General features: G+C 37.3%; 1 protein-coding gene across 4 annotated transcripts in view; it reads right to left on the bottom strand.

Annotated features, from left to right (window-relative positions):
- LOC122832108 (cytoplasmic dynein 2 heavy chain 1) overlaps window positions 1-16,323 on the bottom strand; it is a 101,008-nt gene that overhangs the window by 62,749 nt on the left and 21,936 nt on the right. Inside the window, exons 37-60 of one of the 4 annotated variants that reach the window (XM_044118527.1) lie at window positions 16,040-16,222; window positions 15,344-15,526; window positions 14,808-15,031; window positions 14,463-14,578; window positions 12,655-12,857; window positions 12,419-12,550; window positions 11,822-11,954; window positions 11,452-11,659; window positions 11,094-11,223; window positions 10,625-10,780; window positions 10,289-10,548; window positions 7,819-8,065; window positions 7,545-7,696; window positions 7,284-7,428; window positions 6,613-6,715; window positions 4,807-4,971; window positions 4,057-4,181; window positions 3,592-3,840; window positions 3,219-3,327; window positions 2,622-2,735; window positions 2,032-2,174; window positions 1,620-1,698; window positions 1,034-1,197; window positions 432-569 (exon numbers count right to left, since the gene is read on the bottom strand). In XM_044118527.1, coding sequence (XP_043974462.1) covers window positions 432-569; window positions 1,034-1,197; window positions 1,620-1,698; window positions 2,032-2,174; window positions 2,622-2,735; window positions 3,219-3,327; window positions 3,592-3,840; window positions 4,057-4,181; window positions 4,807-4,971; window positions 6,613-6,715; window positions 7,284-7,428; window positions 7,545-7,696; window positions 7,819-8,065; window positions 10,289-10,548; window positions 10,625-10,780; window positions 11,094-11,223; window positions 11,452-11,659; window positions 11,822-11,954; window positions 12,419-12,550; window positions 12,655-12,857; window positions 14,463-14,578; window positions 14,808-15,031; window positions 15,344-15,526; window positions 16,040-16,222 — 3,861 coding nt within the window. The remainder of the gene's footprint in view (window positions 1-431; window positions 570-1,033; window positions 1,198-1,619; window positions 1,699-2,031; window positions 2,175-2,621; window positions 2,736-3,218; window positions 3,328-3,591; window positions 3,841-4,056; window positions 4,182-4,806; window positions 4,972-6,612; window positions 6,716-7,283; window positions 7,429-7,544; window positions 7,697-7,818; window positions 8,066-10,288; window positions 10,549-10,624; window positions 10,781-11,093; window positions 11,224-11,451; window positions 11,660-11,821; window positions 11,955-12,418; window positions 12,551-12,654; window positions 12,858-14,462; window positions 14,579-14,807; window positions 15,032-15,343; window positions 15,527-16,039; window positions 16,223-16,323) is intronic. The other 3 variants (XM_044118529.1, XM_044118528.1, XM_044118530.1) reach the window with 3 other exon arrangements.

The raw sequence follows: 16,323 nt of genomic DNA, 5'->3' as shown, positions 1-16,323 counted from the left end.
AAGTCTAGTGGTTAATTATCTCTCTGCAAACTGGTTCCACTGACATTTGTTGTTTTACTTTTTCACTTTTCTCTCTCCTTACTCCTTACTCCATCAAAATGAAAATGCACATTCCCCACAGAGTGAATACAGAAGAATTTCAGCTTCCTTTTTATCAGTTCTTACATTCAACTGTCTGTCCTCAAGACAGAACCCGGAAACCAAAATGGAAACAAGTATCAAGAGATGAGAAGAAACAAAACAAACAAGTGCACACATCCTCATAAGGTAAATAAAAAAGTTTTCACTACAGGAAGGCACAGCCAGGGGAAATGCAGGAAAAGTTTGGTGCATTATGAGAAGAGGAGGGTTGCAAAAGACATGAAAGCCTGGAGGAGAATTGCCCGGCTTAGCAACGATTGCCACAAACATACATGTTCACTCAAACACACCTGCATGGAGGATGTGATTTCCTGCAGGGCAGCATCTGCCTCCTGTTGTTTGGTTTTCAGCAGCGCGCTCTGCTCGGCAGCCCGCCTCTTTAAATCATCAACCAATGCTTTGGCCTCGTTCAGCTTGGACACGCCTGCCTGAAGACACAAGCTAACTTGAGATGTGATAGATGAGACACGATCAGGATTTATGCAAATTGGGAACATGTGGGATCTTACTAAAACACTCACTTGTAAACGTTTAAGATTGATGATGTCTTAACAAAAATCTAATTGTGCAAAAATTACATGATCCCAAATCCTCTAGGAAATAAAGAATACATTGCATTAATCTGTTTTAATCATCTACTAGGGAAGGTACTCTCCCTAGAAGTACCTTTTATCAAAACAACATATTATTACTTTAACTGTTTTGAACATCATTACCGTTTTATACTATTTTTCAGAACAAATCTGAAAAGCTGGTGCTTCTACAAAGTATTACTCCAGGTGGTCGAATACATACAAACAAGCTTTTCAGTTTCATCACCCTTAACTTTCTTAAAGAAAAGGATGTAAAGATGGGAAAACCATTTAGTGCATAATGCTTGGCTGACACTTACCTGCAGATGCTGCTGTCTTGTCGTAAGCTGGTTTTGCTTCCGGCTGTGTAGTGTTGTGTACACGTGCAGGAAGGCCATGTACTGGCTTGGCGTCGCACCATTTTCTTTACATGATTCATGGACCATTAGGAACAAACGACCCAGGTCTTCTGGTTCTGACCCTGCTGACATTCAAGAATAAAAATGGTTTTAATCATAAACTTCTTTATGTTTATATTTATGCATCAACCTTGACTGGGACTCAATCAAACATCTGGAGCGTTATTTTAAAGAGTGTTTTAGTTAAATGAGAGCAAAACAATAAATAAACAAAACATGGAAGAATAACATCTAGGAAGACATAGATGCAGCTGTTACAAGCACTTTAGCTTGAAAAACCCAAATTTATTTTTGGACCATTAAGACAGTGAGCAATTAAGGACGTGTCAGACACATTTCTTAAAAATTAACGCACATGCATTGATGAACTTATAAAAGGAAATGACACAATAGCCCAAAAAAATTCATTAATACACACAAAAAAATAGAACCATGTCCTAAATCATTTAAAAATATCACATTAATATTTTTGTCCATCTGCTCCTACCTGAGATTTTTCTTTTGGTTGCCTTCTTTTTTTCATTCTCATCTCCTTGTTCTGTTTTCGCCAGCACTAACTCAGGAATCTAATCCAAAATAGGGAACGTTAGATTTTCAAAGAAAGCAATGATAAATCTGTTCCTTTGGAGTCATAGATAAAACATATTAGTTTTATGTGAATTTAAAACAATATCTTTTAATGAATTTAGTCACTGACTAGATTCACCATTTGAAAAACTGGATCAGGTTTCTGGGTTGGAAATTACTTTCATTTAAATATCTGTTGTTTCTGATATACAAATCTCATATCAAGCAAACAATAAAATTTTCTTTGTGCATTGTTTTTTTAAATTTTATGGTTCAAAATCAATTCTAAAAATGCATAAAAACTCAGCATTAGTTGGTTGTCCTGCACTGACCTTCTTCATGCTGCTCTCCGACCATCCTTCCATCCACTGGACAGAGCACTTGCGGTAGAAAGCTGGGTTACTTTCACAGTTGATTGTGAAGTTAGAGTTGGAGCAGTCCATGATCAGGACAATGTGGAGGTTCTGTTGAATTCCTGAATAACATGAATATTGGATGTCGTATCACAAATGGTACAGGCCGAAAATAACTTTGTGTCTAAGATAAATTTTTTTCAGTATATATTGCTGTAGTCTGCTACAGCAATATAGTGAAAGTGAAATGGAGCAGGGAGCTTTTCAGGGGGTTAACTGTGACAATAATAGAACTATTGATTTGATTCTCTCACAGTAACCTCAGCCTTGGTGGCACAGCACTGCATCTACAGCACATACCGCCGCACAGCGGGGCACACAGAAGACCAGAGTCAGATAAAATCAAAGACAAGAACGAGTTGTGATAGGAAATAAGACATGTAACAAAGATTGGCAGAGAAAGGAGGTTGAGTGTGCAGTCCATACTTTACAGATGAGCACATATTAAAATAAATTTAAAAAATATGGGGATATATGGAATATTATTGTAATTATTATCCTGCACTCACTGTGAGAAAAGTAGTCGTAGAGAGGTCTGGTGAAGCCTTCCTGGGATGCTGCATCCTTGAGTGATGAAAGCAAAGGCTCCAGTTCTTCTGGGGTATACAGACCTGGAACCTCACCTAAATTCAGAACCATTTGTTTCAGGTCCAAAGAGCAGAACAAGGCTTCCTATACATTTTTAATGCCAAAGTACATGACTTTACCTGACTTAAATCTACCAGGTATTTTCAATACAAACTTAAAATTGTGAATGCAAAGAAATCAATATGATAGAGTGTTTCAGCAATGGTTGGAGTTCAAACATGAATCCCACATTTTTGTAAAGGTTTTATTTTTTTAACACTTTTCATCACTCATCAAATAATGGAATAAATGTACAAGCGTATGCAGTGGTATTAAAATTCTTCAGTTTTCTGTTATGTTTTTTCCCTTTTTCTCAGCTTTTTAAATGTGTTGCCATAGCCATTTTTTAAGATTTGCTTTTAATCTTTAATACAAAGCATCTCAAGTCCTTTAGATGCCACAACTAGCATTTTCAGAAAAAAAAAAAAAAACATACTTGGAGTCACATGGAAGGATCAGGCTAACTATGTAATACAAACCTGAAGACAGCAGGCTGTTTACCATCTCTAAAAAAGCTGGATGGACAAACTGATAATCCTCCAACAGGAGAACCACCTGCTGACCTTCCAGACCAGCCATTTGCATCACCTAAGTGTCACATACACAAACACATTTGTTATACCTGATACATAAAAAAAAGGTCAGTATAAATACAACAGAATCATACAGACAAAATCTTTTTTGGGCAATAATAACTTTTTTTTCTTTATGCTAAAACAGTTGCTGTTAATTACTATGAAAAGACAAAAACACAGTAGCTATTTTGTGAGAAACTCTAGAAGCATTCTGTAAAAATGTAAGTAATTGTTTGACATTCATATAAAGCAGCCAAGGCAATTAGGCTTCTCTCACCATCTTAAGATCGTTGCTGAAATTTTTAAGAGTATATCCACGGGAGATTTTGGGTGTGAACAAGGTGTATCCGTGCATGTGTGACACCAGACACGTGGTGGTGTGCCGACCCACTCCGCTCCTTCCTGCCAGAAGCAGAGAGCCACCAGGTCGACTCAGGACCCGATCCACTCTGGACACAAAGTCACACACTTCCCAGAACAGTAGAAGGTCGAGCTCTTTGTTGTCACGACTGTACAGTGTAACTCCCTATTAGAAGGGAAAGCATGAACCAAACAATAAAATTAATGAAGAATGTGATGAACAACAAAGAAAATGACAAAAAAACAAACGTGTAACCCACAAGGGTAGAGTGGCAGCATATGACAACATTGTTGTAAGAATGTGATTAATTGTGTACGTAAATCCATGTTTATGCACAGTCAAGCCGATACAGAAAATATTTAGTTTTTTTCCTGTTCATACCTTCAGTATAACCTGTTTCAAATCAGCAGAACCCAGACAACCGAGCTGTTTTCCGTGAGGAGGCAGAGGCTGGCCTGGAGTCATGACAGGCCCTTCAGAGGATCCCCATGTCACATAGAAACCATCTTCAGAAAGGGAAAGAAATAGTCCACACAATTAATAACATATCTACACATGTGCGATTGAAATGGTGTAAGTACAATTTTTATTACAGTCACGCTGTTTTTGATTATCTATAAAGTATAGAAACTAAGGGATTGTATTCTTAATTTCATTTATGACTTGATCTACTTTTTTTTTCTAGCAGGTTCAAGCAAAGTTTATTTGACACCTTGCCATTATAGCCAATTCCCAACACTTCCAACCTGCAACATGTAAATATAAATTAGATTTTATCACCACTGGGTGATTTTATCACAATCAGTGGAAAAAATACTTCACTAATCACACACTTTGTGTGTTAGTCATGTGATTTACAGAAACCAAATCAACTGGGGAAAAGAAAGAAAGAAAGGATTAATTTGCTGCAGGTTCGCAGAACGTAGAAAGACCATTAGGAGAAAAACTGCCAGATGCAAAACTGTCAAACTCTGAGGTTGTACATTACAGCTATTCTTCAGACATGAGTGGCATTTGGTAAATGTACATGATAAGCACAGCTTGAAACAAATTATCTCCAGTATAAAACATATTTCTGCTATGAATAAACATGACGGCTGATGATTTAGCTAAGTAAGAGCTGCTTCATACCACTCATGTTGTCCAGAGCAGCAGAGCCCCAGTCTCCCTGAATGATGGAGGAGAGAATGTTGTCGAAGTTGTGAATGTCTTTAGAAGAAACCAGCCGGTCTCTGAAGAGCCTCCTGCCCTCATAAGCCACCACTTCCAAGATGCTGTCTGTTAAGTTGGATTGAGCTGAAAAGGAAGAGGATATACAAATAAAGACATTTTCACACTTTGACTTACAAAGTTCTTACAAAATAGATTTGCTATGATCATAAAAATTTTTTAACTTCTATTCCCATTTGTTTAATTAAAATAAAATAAACAGAAAAGAAAAAAAATACTTTCCAGATTTTTCCATAACTGTGGCTTTGCTCAATAGTACGACATTTCAACATAAAAATGAGTTACAAAGTATTAACCAACTGAGTTTCTGTGGCAGCTACCTTAGTAAAAAAAAAAAAGTAAAATAGAACTCTCTCAGTCCTAAAGAGAAACAAAATTTATACTTGGAAATTGACATATAAAGACATTATTAAAATGAAAAAAAGAAAAAATCATGGATAATTTTCAGACCACTACTACGAGTAGATTCCTCTTTTGCTATTAAATCCTCTTTTGCTCTTTTGCTCAGAGAAGCTTGTTTTCTGATAAATCACAAAACAAACTTTTCACAGGATGACTGAGACTGTCTTTGTTAGGCTCTGACTCCTCTAGTATCGCCGTGGAGTGGACTTAGATTCTACAGATGCCGTCTTACCCCATTAAATTGGTATTTGGAGTGTCTGAGGGCTATGTGTACCACATTAGGCTGTGCTGTTAGAAAATGTTCAAACCAGTTATTGTAGGGCTCCCAGCTGTCTCTTTCTCAGCCTGATGTCACTGTAGGAAGGCCTTCTGGCAGGTGTGTGTAGGTGGGGGTTACTAGTCTGAAAAATGTTTTGTTCGTAGGTGGCAGTTTTAAATGTAATATCCATATACACAGCTAGATCTAGGTATGTTATATATGCATGTTGTAGCGAGATGACAAGATGATTCTGTGCCTTAAATTTGCTATCAAAAAGTCACATTGTAAAGACTTAAACACCAAAGTTATAAAAGTGAATAAAAATGGTACCATGCGTGCATAGCCAACTCAGCAAAGACAAATGCACAAGGAAAATCACAGAAAAAAGAAAAGAATGTTTATACATACCAGAAAGAAGAAGGTAATCAGCAAGGTAGGGAAATGGAAAGAAGATGCAAATTTAGTTGAAGAATTGATCATCATAGGAAAAGAGAATTTTGTATATCGACATTTAATTAAAGTAAATAATCAGACTATCACAGCTGGAATACATTTGACAAAGAGGAAAATGAGCAACAGAAGAAGAGAAGAAGGAAGAGAGGATCAAAGAAGGAGAGCAAGACAAGTGAGAGAGAGGAACTGAACAAAGATGAGAAAGAATGAAAGAAAAAAAAAGGAGGTGGTAAAAATTTTGAGTATCCAAACACCAAGCCTCATGGAGATTTCTTTATGATTACATATATTGAAGCTTCATCTTGCACAGCAATTTTTTTTCCCTGAAATGACTACAAGGACTTATTACTTGTCATTAAATTCACATTTTTTTGTTTATCATAATCTTTAGATCTAAAATGGATAAAAAGTTATTAACCGAAACAAGATTAATGGTGTATTTTCTTCTTCAAAAGAGTAGAAGATTTACTTTAAAAAAAAAAAAAAAAAAAAAGCAATTTTTTTTTTTTACCACATTTTATTGAAAAAGTACAAAAACACATAACATGACCAGATGCTGATTTAAGTGAAATTTGACTATTGGCTGTAGTTACCTGCAGTAAGGTCATATCGCAGCAAACTGAGAACCCATTCCGTGAGGATACAAGGTGTGAACAGGTAGTGACTGTGGTCGTCCACTGTAAACCTTGATCTGACCTAATAGGGGCAGAAACCAAAACAGTATATGTTAAAACAAAACCAAGTGAACCAAACCTTGACAACAGGTAAGGAGAACTATTCTGTTCACAGCCTTTAAAATCTAATATATGGGGAATCTTCCAAGGATCACCTTCACATCAGTTGGATGTTTTAATACATTTATGAAACATAAAAGTTACCATTTAAGCTAGTTGACATTTAAATGAGATTAACTCTGAGTGTTGTGGTATGGCTACACTCCTGCAGCCATGACATGACACCAAAGCCGATTCTTTTCAGGAAAACATCAACAGGAAATCATATAAGCACTATAGTTGATTCAGTTTGTATCTAAACTGAATCAGTCAATTCCTTTGTTTTGCACTCATTGAAGAAATATTTGGTCAAAAGAGGTAATCTGGTTCCCAAAATTATCTAAATATCTTTTAGATCTTTAGAGTTAAAGGAATACGACTAATTCAGTTTAGTTTGTATCTAAACTGAATCAGCCATAGCCATGACTATATGTTTTTCCCTGACATATAGTCAGGTAAAATTAACCTCTAAACATGAATTCTCTCAATACCTGCTCATAGACTTGCACAAGAGATCCTGCCAGCTGGTGCGTTTTTCCTGTGCTGGCCCAGGCAGCTTGGTTCCCCAGGCTATGATGGAGAATTGGTTGAAGGTAAGCTGAGTAGATGGTCTGCAGCTGCTCTCTGTCTGGATAGCTAGACGCAGAATAAAGTAACAGAGGGAAATAGAACAGAAAGTTCAAAATTAACTGATGAATTAGTTACTTTGGATTAACTAATCTTTGGGTCTGTGGAAGTAGTTGTACACTTACTCTATGGTGCAGATGCGTACGATTGAGGAGAAACGGGAGGTGAGTGAATGGGTGCCGACCGTACCTCCTGTTGACATGGAGGCCACCACCTGAATATTCTCAAGGCTCACCCACTCCAGGTTTTCATCATAAAACCCCTTATACGTCAAAACCTGGATCAAAATTGAACAGTAAAAGAGGTGCTACTGTAGGATTATGTCAAACTGGCTTTACTTTACTGATGTAATTGGACAACATCATATTAGCTGATCTCCATATTTGTGATCATCTTTACCTGTTGCAGAAAGGCTATAAGGTTACTGGTTCCCCATTTGTCTGGTTTGGGCAGATTGATATTCTTTAAGTAAAGGACTAGGTTCTCACAGTCCTTAGGTCTGAACACCCGCCCGGTGTTTGAGCTTAGCAACAGACATGTCTGGCTGAGCTTCTGGAGGACGTGGCGAGAAGAAGTCTGGGCACTGCAGTGAACCACGGCAACTTGTGTGGAACGCAGTGAGGCAAAGGCGTAGTGCAGGAGCATGCTAGATAGTAAGCAATATACAAAAAGGGGACAAATAAAAACACTCAAGCACTTGAGTATTGCTAGAAGTGATCACATACAGATCAGTTTAAATATACAGCTTACGTTTAACACAGCTCAGTATCATTTATGTTTGGATTGTGTCAGAACAGTGAGCAAGAATGAGAAGAACTACCTCTGTGTTGCTTTTAATAAAAGAGTCTCTTTGGATCTTAGGACAATGTTTGTAATTGCAGACCCAAAGGGAAGGATACATATTTTATGAGGATGAGACAATATCTGGCAAGTGACTGCATGTACAAGCGGATTAAATTTTGCTCTGATATTGCGTGTTGCTAAATTTCTTGTTATTTTTCTGAGGAATCAATTGACAAGCCCAGTGACCTATCTGGAATGGCGACCTTTTAGACAGAGGAGAACAAGATAAGAAAAAAATAAATAAAAAACGGACTGAACTTAAGAGTAAAAGGCAAACTGAGTGGCGATTGTTGTTTTAGTGCCTGGTGGAGGACGCAATTATTTCTAACAGAACAACTCCTGGTGAACATGTTCACACTTGAGAGCAGTAAACACAGATTGCATTCTTATTTTGAGCTGTCAGTGCTTTCATAAGAAAGGTCAAGTTTTGAATAAAAGTTGCTTTGATTTTGTTGCTGATTGTGTGATTTTGTCATTTCTCAGGCTTGATTTAAACAACTCTGTCTCTAAAGCATAATAAATTCTTCTTCACTCTGATCCTGTTAACCTTTTCTTTCCAAAAAAAAAAAAACACTTTTAAAAGGGATCTTGATTGGATATGTAGTCTTGACAAAAAAGTTTATTCAATAATACACTGTTTTGTCACCTGAGAATTAAATTATTTAATATGTTAGATAGAAATCTTCAGTTTTCATGCAGTTTTTCTACTATTGGTTAAAACTGCCTTGAAAAAAATAGAAAGGCAGAAAAATGTCATAATTTTATATCATTACAAATCTGTAAAATGTGGCAAGTATTTGTGTTCAGCCTATATGAGTCAACACAACAAAGTGGCACGGGTGTGAAGAAAAAGACATGCCACACTTTACAGATTTGTTAGAAGAAAAAAATATCTTTAAAACCCTTTAGCTGTCCCCCTCAAAATGTTTACATGTAAGTCAATGGGCACAAGAGAACACAAGTCATTATGACAGTTAAGGGGTTAAAAACCATGTGTCCTTTTCTTTCCACTTCAATATTATGAGTCACTGTGTTTTGATGTAACCCAGATAATCCCAATAAAGCACATAGATATTTATGGTGTTAATATGAGAAAATATAAACAAGTTTAAGGAGTTTTGGTTCTGCATTCCCAGCATGGAGCAAAAGTATTCAGCTTCTGTGCACCACAAATCAGGAACAAACTAGCTGTCTTGCAGAAAACTGCAAAACAACCAAAACACAGTTTTCACTGCCAAAAACACAATCTGGAAATTTTGGCCTAGTTTCTAGTGCAAGTATCCTAGTACAATTGAAATAAGACAAAACTAACTTACAAGTAACTTTTAAGTTATGATAGCTTGTTTTAAGCCAATAATTCCTTCATATTGATGAAAAGTAGAATTAGTTCCATTGGCAGATAATTTCACTTATAAGACAACATTTTTCAAGCGTTATCAGTGAAATAATCTCCCAATTGCTGGATTCTCGGTGAGTCCATGAAAAACTAATTTGTGGAATTCCAACCATCAGGTCCTGAAGTACTGATGCACTTTTCTGCAAGAACCTGCAGGGGACAGCAAGTACCCTCAGGCACTGACTCCCAAACCCTTTTCCAAACCCACAGGAGGAGTGTTTAATAATATTCAGACCCGTACTTGCTTGACTGTGGAGTATTCCACCTGCCTCCTAAAATCACACTAAAAAACTGAATCTGGTAAACATCAGGAAATTTAAAATTCATGTTGAACATGGTCTACATTTATGAAAGTGTTGTTAAAATGTGTATTTTTAAATGGTACCATCTAAAACATAAAAGCTAAAACTAACTAAACTAATGTTTACTTGACTTTGGATAGCTTAATGCTATTTTGCACTTAGTTTCAAAGATAATTGTTATTAAAATGGTATTTAAACAAGCTGCCTTTTCAAGTGCAGGAAACTGCAGATTAAACCTAAAAGGAGAGAACCACTTGACAGTTTTTTATGACTTAAACATATCTGCCTATTGTGTTTGTGTGCACTTGTGTAGTGCATGTGTAACTACCCCTTTCCGCAGCCCTCTGGTCCAACCACCATGAAGGGCTGCCTGTGCCGAGCTGTAAGCCATGGGGAAAAACCGTGCAGACCTCTCTGCATGCCAGGAGTCTCTATTACAGGTAGAACATGTGTGTGAAAAAAATGTTCCAAGGTGAGCTCCTCGGGACGTTGAAATGTATAAGCTGCTAGGTGGCCACTGTCGGAATTATAGAAGGTATCAAGTGGTTTTCTGGCATCTGGTGGACTTTCTCTTGCCCAGCTCAGCAACTGCAGGATTAAAAAGCAGGAATGCTTAATTATGACCTGCAGATTACGACTCAAAAGAAAAAAAAACAGTTCTTACCTCTTTAGCAAGCTCATGTCGTGTCTTGAGATTGAGATTTCCTCCAAGGCCCCTTAGAAGACCAACAATAAACTCTCCTCTCTCAGACACAGCATTGAGGTGGGACAAAGCATTCAATACTGTGCCCACCAGACTAGTTTCCACCACAAAGTCATTCTGGAGGTCAGAAAAAAGATGGAACCTGAGATATACAAGGTTCACTCAAGACATAAATGCCAACAAGAAGTGAGTCTTGGTTTTTAAGAAGTGATCAGTTGTCCTAGAATGTTAGCTATTAAAAACTAATGTAGTCAATACATTCACCGGTAGTTGGACAGGTCTGGAGTTTACCTATATCTAGCATACATAGCCACAGTTTTTTGGGTGTGTAAAATTCTATCACCATTGAATAAACCTCAAAGAAAAAAATGACTGGATTTTGAATCACAGATTATTAGGTTTGACCCATGGTCTATTGGAAGTAACCTGCCTGTTTAAGAACCCAGTCCAGAGCTCTTTGGAAGTAGTCGCCCAGCCAGTTTTCTAGGTTACTGCGACACTCCTCAGGCTGACCCCTTATCCACGACTTGACCAAAGCACCAACATCAATGTCTTCATCACTACAGATGCAAGCAGGAAGAACAAGAGATAAATGGAAAGGTTAATTTTGTTTCAACAGCACTTTAAAGAAGCAAACATTGCACCAAAGTGCTGCACACCAATGACTTAACACAGCCAAAATCAATGAAATAATACTTCTTAAAAAAAAAAAATGAAACCACAAACTAAGAAATTGAAAAGATATGAAAACAACTGCATGTTTAAGCTTTCTTTGAACACTGCCTGACCTGAGAAAGATCATGCCCATGCGAGATATGGTTGCTGGAGAGGCACAGCTCAGGTCGTGGGTCTCAAACAGGAAGTTCACATTGGGTCCAAACTGGATACGCTCACCACTGGGCATGGTTAACAAACGATTATCATCAAGGACAGAGTTTAGACTTTCAACCCACTCTGGGTCAATGTCTCCATCACACACTATCCAGGAGTTGACCTCTAGAAAACAAGAGGAGTACAATGCATGTACCATACTCCAGTTAGCGTCATTATGTCAAAATAGGATTTAATAGGCAATGTTTAATTAAGTATTTTAACTCCATCTCAGATGTAAAATGTCTTGATAAACAGCACACATCGGTGCATTTGGGTGCATCTTACCTTGTGGTTCTCTGACCACAGTCCTGGCGCTGTGGGTGAGAACACCATCAGACCATTCTCTGGTGTCCATGTCTATATGTCCCAAGAGCTGCTGCCTGGGCATGGCTTTAGGATTCATTGTGTACTGTTTCACCTTCAGAGATCAGAAGAAGCACACCTTGATGACAGGCATGAGAAAGCTTGCTTTTTTAACTCTCTTACTAAGCTTCCAATTTTTTTCAACAATAGTAAATCTGGATGTTTCTGAAAAATTTTACTTCAAGTTAAACAATAAATTGCAACATAAATATGTTAAAATCCAATATTGATCATGCTAAACTTACAGCTGCACCTAAAGTTTTTGAATTTCATTAAAAAGCTCAACTTCTTTCAGTTAAGGTGAAACTTATGTAAGCTAAGATTCATTACACGCAAAGCGATATATTTCAAGTTGTCTATTTCAGTTCCTTTTGATGATCATGGCTCGAAGTTAATAAAAACCTATGATTTATTTTCTCAGAAAATTATTTATTATAATGATTATTAATACATTATTAATAATTTAGATGGAATCGCATACTAATTTCTGAAAATCTAAGATGAACATTTTTTTCTTACCACTTTGCCAGTCTTGTTGAGAGCAGCTCTTAACATCCTCCACAGCGTAGACTTGCCAGCTCCGCTTGGCCCCACAATCACTACACCCATACGTTGTCTCAGCTGTTCATTCAGCTCCATTGCTTTCTTCAGCTGAAACAGTCAACAATCAGCCTCTTTTAGTGCTTCTATGACTTCTAATTTTTTTTTAAAACATTTGTTGTTTAGCCAGAATATTCTGAATGTACAACACACACCTGGCTGGGTATGAGTTCCAGCTGTGCCTCCGAGTAGACTTGTGTTAAAGCATCTATCAGGATCTGGTCCTCCACATCAGTGAAATTAACTCCAGAGAAGACATCTCTGACCAGGGCGTCGAAACGAGAGCTGTCTGCAAATGTCAGCTTGGACATGGTGTTTAGTCTCAGTGCCTGCACCACCAGATTACTCTCCTGAACTGCTTGTGGATGAAAGAGACAACACCAACAACATTAAAAACATGTGAACTGCAAAGAAAAACAAAATAAGGCTGGTGTAGAATTAAAGACAAAAGAGTTAACTTCTAAAGTCATTATTACCTTTGTTCTTACACACATCCCTTGTTAAAACTGTGCAAATTGCAAAAATCTATCATAATTTAAGAGTTTGTCAATACTTTGTTCTCTCCAAAGTCATTTGTCTTTCCTGAAGGAGCAATTGCGGTTTTTATTTTTTCTATTCATTTTTTATTTTTTTTTACACACACAACACAGAGACAAACAAGACAACCTTGGAGACTCGTAGAGTGTCTGGCCGCATGTTGGACAGATAAAAAGTGAGTAGTGGACCATTGGGATTTCAAAGAGAATGGAGGAAAGAAATAAAGAGAAAGGATAGGAGAGAATTAGAGGAGAGGCAGAGAGGAAAGCACTAGGAAGTTAGGGAAGTGGTGAGTGGAACAAAAGTAAAAATGACAGTCAGGTATACGAGACCGCTAACAAGAGGTTTGATGAACAGGAGAGGAGATACTGCAGTTAACTTAAATATTTAAGGTCTTTGGAAACTAAAATTGTATTTTATTAAAGTATATGAGGAATGACATGATTCTTCTTCTAGCTAAATTTTACACAAAGATCTACATATTTTTAAAGCTGCCACAGCAATGTTTTTGAGAATGTTTAGGTCCATATGATTTCTGCTTTGTTAGGCATTTTAATGGGGCTGTCACCCTAAAGGTTGCATCCATGACTACCACCAGACCACAAAGCAACGTAAAGGAAAGTATGGGGGTGTGGAAAATCAATATTTCTTAATATTCTTATTTTCTATTTCCATACTTATCCAGACCTGAAACCAAATTACACACCTTTCCAGACTGCACAAGAAGCCAGGCAATATGCATGGATGCACAAAAAACCATTTCAAAATGCTCTTGAAGTTGCCACAAATTTAGTCATTTGCCTAACACAGCATCTAATGTCAGTATTTTAGTGATATTAGATTCTGGCATGACTATACTACTGTGAAAAGTGTCAGACAATCAAACCTCTGCCTTCAGGCACTGATGAAAAACAATCTATTTAACTTTGTTCTCATAGCATAAACTAATATTTGCAGACTAGGGAGTGTAATCAGTCAAAACATCAATTCATGACACTTGTAGCAATTTTTACTGTTTTTGTTTCTTCCAAACTCCATTCATCCTCCAAATCAAATGACTTCCTTTATTACAATCACTTCAAATTCAGAAGGAAAGAAAGCATCAGTCATATCATTTGATTGTAGGACTGACTATAATAAAGATGTCTCTCTTTCAGCAGTTGATGGATTTATGGTCATATCGCTCAATAGGATTTTCAAATATTTCCCTCTGCTTTTGCAACATTTTTCAAATATGATAGTCACTGACAGATTTGTGCACCACAAGTGTGTTTTAGCTTAGGGATAGCAAGGGATACTTCTTGAGAGATTAGCAAAGGCTGCAACCATTTCCTTATAATTTTCTTGTCATGCTCTGAAATTGGAGAGGTAAAATTGCCTCAGAAAAATATTGGAGAAGAAAAAAAAGAGCTAGTTGGGGACTTACTCCTCTCCTTGTTATGACCTCTCCTCTGTTGCTGTAGAAGACTGCCACAGGCTTTAAGCACAGTCTTCAGCGCTCGCAAACCCCAGTCATAGTGCTGCTGGGGTGTCAACAACTCCCTGGATACACAAACAGAGGCTTATTTCCACAAAGTCTCAGTTAACTTCAGCACCAACTGTAGCTCTCAAGGTTGGACATTTAGGAAAAATATACTCGCTAAGTTAATATACACTTTTAGACATTAATGATTGCAATACTTAATGAATCACAAAATCAGAGTAATAATTGCAATAGGACATTTTCAAAACAAATGTCAATACCACAAAGAATTCCCTCCATAGTTTTTACCTGGCCAGGTTAAAGATTGCGACAAGCTTACGTCCCAGTATTTCTCCATTTTTGAAGCCCTCAGAGTAGAGGATGACTTCAGCAATGAGCTCATTGTCTGGCCGACTCATGGCCACAGGCCTGAACAGTTGCTTCAGGTTGTCTGGAAGCTTCTGCCTCCCCCCATAGCCTTTCCCTGCTGGGTTCAAAGTGATGAAAATCCCAGAGTTGGGGTCCAATTCCACCTGGAAAATGGAACGAAATAAAAAAGCTCTTCTCCATAACAAAACTTTTTTTATATGTAATTTTAACCCTTTTGTTTTATTTGACTGATTGTAAAAGACACAACAACACTAATAGACAATGAATAAATAACCAATTAAAGCTGAATTTGACTTGAGGTGAACATCAGTAAAAGGCACTGTACCAAAAGCAAGTAGCATATACAATTTTATAATAAAAAAAACTTGCACAATCACACAAAATATAACTGTTTAACTTTTTGTGTTTTAGTAGTTTAGAACAAATCTGTCAGGCTCTACTTTTTTTATTCTTACCTCCTTTCCCAGCAGCTCACAGGTTTTTTTGTGGTGTTTCAATGAGTCTTGGATGGCCTGAATCTGCATGGAAACTGCAGATAGCACAGCTTCTTCTAAACGGTTGAACTCATCAAAGCAGCCCCACGCTCCACACTTTACCAACCCAACAAATATTCTTCCCATTGACTTCACATCTATACCCTGGGAAAAGAAAGAGGGAAAAAAAGAATGTTGTGTTTTCTTCAATAATGAGTCAACCATACAACCATGACTTTTATCATTGGCAAATTTTTGAATCTCAAAACCTGGTATTCTATCAGGAGTGGTCAAACTTTGAGAGCCACTGTATGCCAATAACACTGTAAATAATGGAACCTAGTAATAATGGAATAAAGAACTAAATCCTTACTGAATGATCAACTTATTAGAGTATCATACGATAGTAATGCTCATCTAATTTGTTCCCAAAAAAAATGCATGTGGGAACTAAACGGAAATCGGAAATAATGTCAGTCCAACTACCAAAGGAAAATAAACAAGATGCAAATATATCATAATACAATATGTCTCATCCAACTGACTAAAAACATTTTTCAAGTTCTTCAAATTACATCCTTGTTGAAGGATGTAATTTGAATACTTTTTAAACATTAATACCCTTTAAAAAGTGTTAACAGTCAACTATTCCTGCCCATGTCTGAAGTTTCTTTGCACCTCATCACAGTTGAACACCAACACCTGGCGTCCGAAGAGCCCCCCCAGAGCTTTGACAGACTCAGTCTTTCCTGTGCCAGCAGGCCCATAGGGGTTCCCACCGAGCCCCATCTTCATGGCCTGAGTCAGAGTCAGGTAACATTTATCGGTCAGCGGTGTGTGTACCAACTTAGCAGCATTCCCCTGAGAGAGAGAAATCAGTTAAAAAAAAGAAGCAAATATTTTAGCAAAACGGCACCAAAGGTATAAAAACACGTCAGCAGCTACTAAAAGGCAAACAAAGA

This window comes from Gambusia affinis, linkage group LG06 (genome assembly GCF_019740435.1).
Source record: "Gambusia affinis linkage group LG06, SWU_Gaff_1.0, whole genome shotgun sequence".
Classification (NCBI taxonomy): domain Eukaryota; kingdom Metazoa; phylum Chordata; class Actinopteri; order Cyprinodontiformes; family Poeciliidae; genus Gambusia; species Gambusia affinis.
This window is presented reverse-complemented; position numbering and strand designations above follow the sequence as displayed.